Source organism: Pongo abelii, chromosome 11 (genome assembly GCF_028885655.2).
Source record: "Pongo abelii isolate AG06213 chromosome 11, NHGRI_mPonAbe1-v2.0_pri, whole genome shotgun sequence".
Classification (NCBI taxonomy): domain Eukaryota; kingdom Metazoa; phylum Chordata; class Mammalia; order Primates; family Hominidae; genus Pongo; species Pongo abelii.
In genome coordinates this window covers 131,132,105-131,136,445 of record NC_071996.2, presented here as the reverse complement: position 1 = coordinate 131,136,445, position 4,341 = coordinate 131,132,105, and the positions used below count along the sequence as shown (strand labels likewise).

General features: G+C 46.6%; 1 protein-coding gene across 1 annotated transcript; it reads right to left on the bottom strand.

The window, feature by feature from the left end:
* Positions 1-3,633: 3,633 nt before the first annotated feature.
* On the bottom strand, positions 3,634-3,936 carry LOC129057895 (small cysteine and glycine repeat-containing protein 4-like). The gene has a single exon (XM_054549057.1). The coding sequence runs from the start codon at positions 3,934-3,936 to the stop codon at positions 3,634-3,636; it is 303 nt and encodes a 100-aa protein (XP_054405032.1).
* Positions 3,937-4,341: the final 405 nt, after the last annotated feature.

Genomic DNA, 4,341 nt, shown 5'->3' with positions numbered 1-4,341 from the left:
ATGTAAATGTGATAACACATATAAAACACATAGAATAGGGCTTGGAACATAGTAATCACTCAATAAATGTTAGTTATTATTAGAATTTTAAGGTAGGCTACACGTTAAGGGAAAATAGAAGACTTATTCAGGAAACAGGAAGGAAAGCAATTTACCTACAGTGGAAAGTTTATCCAATGGAGTTAGTAGATATTTAAGCTGCAATTAAAATTTGAGAGTAATTATGAACTTTAGACTGTGAAGACTTTGATGTTTCTTTTGCAAGTGAATTATATAGCACAATAAAAAAATGGCATTTCAGGAAGACATATCTGACAGCAGCTTGTAGGATCAAATTAAAAAATAAAACCTAGAGATGGGTCAGTTAGATGGCTTTAGAGAACTTCATTCCCATTAAAAATTCTCAAATGCCAACAGTCTTCTTGAAATTCTTGTTCATCGTACTATATTACAGTAATGAATACAATAAAGATAATTCCCCAAAGCGATTACAGTCAACAACAGAAACACAAGCTGAACATGTGCCCTGTTATTCTTTGCCGACAGAACAATCACACCGTGCTGCATGCTTCTTTGCCAGGTGTTGTGCTGGGCGCTGGGCATGGGTGGGAGTGAGAGGGACAATCTAGGAAGGTGACTGAGACAGCCTCATGACGGCAAGTGTGTGCATGAACTCGGGAAGATAAAGATGGGAAATGAGGAAATGGTTCTCATAGGCTGAGGGCAGACTGAGCAGATGTTCCTAGTCCAACGTCAAAAAGTTTGTTTTTTTGTTTTTTTTTTGAGACGCAGTCTCGCTCTGTCACCCAGGCTGGTGTGCAGTGGTGCGATCTCGGCTCACTGCAAGCTCCGCCTCCCGGGTTCAAGCCATTCTCCTGCCTCAGCCTCCCGAGTAGCTGGGTCTACAGGCGCCCGCCACCAGGCCCAGCTAATTTTTTGTATTTTTAGTAGAGACAGGGTTTCACCATGTGAGCCAGGATAGTCTCGATCTCCTGACCTCGTGATCCGCCCACCTCGGCCTCCCAAAGTGCTGGGATTACAGGCGTGAGCCACCGCGCCCGGCCAAAAAGTTTTGTTAGAGATATGTGAGGGTCCCATGGGTCACTGGGAGAGCAGTCGCAGGCCCTGTCTATGGAGGGAGATGAGATCTGAGCTGAACCCTGAGGAATGAGAGGAGAACCAACTCCCTCGAAAGAGCTCTGGCGCCCCAAGTGGTCCTGCCAAGATCAGGGTCTAACAGGACATTGGAGCACAGAGAACGTGTTCCCCCAGCTGCTAAGAAAGTCAAATCTATATTATGAGTACTTCCATAATGCTTAAACCTTTCTGGTTCTCTGTAGAAATCTTTTTGAGCTCTTCTAATGTTGTGGGCACAATTCTAGGTATTTTACATGTATCTTTTGATTTAATTCTTGAAATAACTTTGCAAAGCATATACTGTTAATACCCTCATTTTACAGATTTAAAAAAAAAAAAAAAAATTGTCCGAGATCACAAGGAAATTGGAGAGTTGGAAAACAGGCCCAGGCAGGCTGACCTCAGAGCCAGCCCTCTTAACCACTGTGCAACATTGCACTTATCTTCACCGTTCAATGTTGAGACCAGGGTTCAACAAACTGATGCCCGCTTTTGGCCTGCCACCTGCTTTTGCACACAATATTTTCTTGGAACGCAGCCACTTACACATTTAGTTGTTGTCAGTGGCTGTCTTAAAGGTAGAACGGCTGAGTTAACAAGTTGCAACAAATCATGTGGCCTGCAAAGCTGAAAATATTTACATCTGATACTTCACAGAAAAAAATGCCAAAGCGTAGTCTAGATCCCAAAGAACGTTTAGTCAAAAAAAGATTTTTGAGTGCAAGCAAATTGCCTTGGGCCTGGTACACTGTGGTGAGCTGCAATCCAATGCGACTTTGGCGAATTTGTTCTTTCTCCCACCTTGAATGAGCATGACACTTCTCTAAGCTTTTGTAACCGACCTCCCTCCTAAGTGGAATCTGTTTCGTTGCCATAACCAGGGTTAGAACGGCTTTCCTATTTATTTATTTATTTATTTATTTATTTAGAGACAGGGTCTCACTCTGTTGCTCAAGCTGACTGCTGTGGTCTGATCATGGCTCACTATAGCCTTGACTTCCTGGGCTCAAGTAATTCTCCTGCCTCAGCCTCTCAAGTAGCTGGGACTACAGGTGTGCACCACTATGCTTGGCTAATTTTTGATTATTTGCAAAGATAGGGTCTCACTCTATCGCCCAGGCTGGTCTCAAACTCCTGGACTCAGGTGATTCTCCCACCTCAGCCTCCCAAAGTGCTGGGATTACAGGCATGAGCCACCACACCCAGCCCCAACTTTCCTATTTATTTACTTTATTTACAAGTCTTTATGACTACTGATGCCTAGTAGTGGTCTCGGAGGCCATGCCGAGGACACCGGCAAGGACATGAGCTACATGGAACCGCCCCACCCCCCACAGTGCTCAACCTCCTTGCCCTGGCAAACACTTTCCAGTCTTTTCAGAAACCACTGAGCATAGCAAGGTAGAGGCTACATCCATTCTCCCCTCCTTTGGGGCTCATTTTTCATTTCCTAGATAATTTGTTTTAGATAGTGTCTCACTGTGTCACCCAGGCTGGAGTGCAGTGATGTTGTCACAGTTCATTGCAGCCTCAACCTCCTGAGATCAAGCAATCCTGCTGCGTCAGCCTCCCGAGTAGCTGAGACTATAGGAGCACTTCACCATACCCGGCTAACATTTTGGTTTTTTTTTTCCAAAGATGAGGTCTCCTATATTGCCCAGGCTGGTCTCGAACAACTGGTCTCAAGGGATCCGCCCATCTTGGGATCCCAAAGTGCTGGCACATGAGCCATCACACCCAGCCTCCTAGATAAATTTCAAGGAGAAACAGAGACCTATCACCACCATCAATTCACACCACCCTCATCCCACCCTAGAAAATCCTTGGGAGAGTCCGAGTACACAGACCCCACAGGTAAGACATCATGTCAGAGCAGCAGCACAGGGGGCTCTGTGCCTCTCTGATAAACAGCTACAAGTTCAGCAGCTGGGCCCATGGCCAGCTTCAGGAGGGTGCAGGAGTGTGAGGGCCAGAATTGGACTCACAGCACAGGGATGGATAAGCCAACGAAGGAACTGATATAAAAAAAAAAAAAAAAAAAATGACTAATGAAGAGATTTTTGTGGCACACCAAGTCATTTTATTGGGAAATTTTAAAGAGCAAATATAGACAAAAGCAACGGAAAAGATTGCACACAGGCAGTGAACAGAAAAATGGTGAAATCCAGGACTGACTATTTAGGAAAGATTGAACATTACAAAATAATAAAATACTAAGTTTCCTGGTTGGCTCTGACTTTATCCAGTTATCACTGGCTGCTCGGTTGCCCGTTTGTGTCACATTGTGTGGTCTGGGCAAGTTTGTGCCGTGTGTGGGCAAAGGAAGATCCCGGAAGGACAAAGCACAAGGCACATGAGGCAGAAGCCAAGGGGATCTGCTGGTGACAGATAGGTTAGAAAAAGGATTAGACAGAATGGGGTTAAGCAGAACCTTGCCAGCGGGAGACAGCGAGGGTTCCCGCAGCTCCTGGGCAGGGGTGGAGCCAGGCCGGCCGCCTAGCAGCAGCATTGCTTCTGGCAGCAGCATTTCTGCTGGCAACAGCCCTTCCCATAGCCACAGCCACACGAGCTGCAGGTGCGGCGGCAGCAGCAGATCACTGGCGCGCTGCAGCAGCCCCCACAGCAGCCGCGGCAGCAGGGGCAGCAGCTGGAGCAGCAGCCCACCCGGTAGCACCTGCAGGTGGTGCAGCTGCCACAGCCACCACCACAGCCACCACCGCAGCCACCACCGCAGCCACCACCACAGCCACCGCAGCAGCCACCGCAGCCACCACAACTTCCACAACCACAGCAACCCATGGTGTCATTAGAGAGGACTCAGGGGAGGTGAGGAGGTCTGATGCCTCCTTCTGCTGGGGGAGGCCCTTATGTACCAACTCTGGGGAGAGGAGAGGGAAGACACATGACCACTTCCTTGTTATTGTTTATTTCCGTTTCCACAGGGAAATCTCCTGTTTATGTCCCTATTAGGCACCTTTCATCTCATTAAGTCACTTATCTTCAGTTCAGCTAATTTAACCTCTGTTCCATCCAGTGGGAATATTCAGCCAAGGACCTATCCCTATTTTCAAATACAGCCAGTCTTGAATAGATGAGCCAGAGAGATATATCTGTCATTGATGATTTCCTTGCTCACTAAAATTTTCCCAGGAGAATCATATATTTCCCTTGACATCTCTCCAGAAAAAATTCCTAGGGTTTACT

Excerpts from the sequence above, each read along its gene's own strand:
- LOC129057895 (XM_054549057.1), bottom strand. The coding sequence starts at position 3,936 with ATGGGTTGCTGTGGTTGTGGAAGTTGTGGTGGCTGCGGTGGCTGCTGC.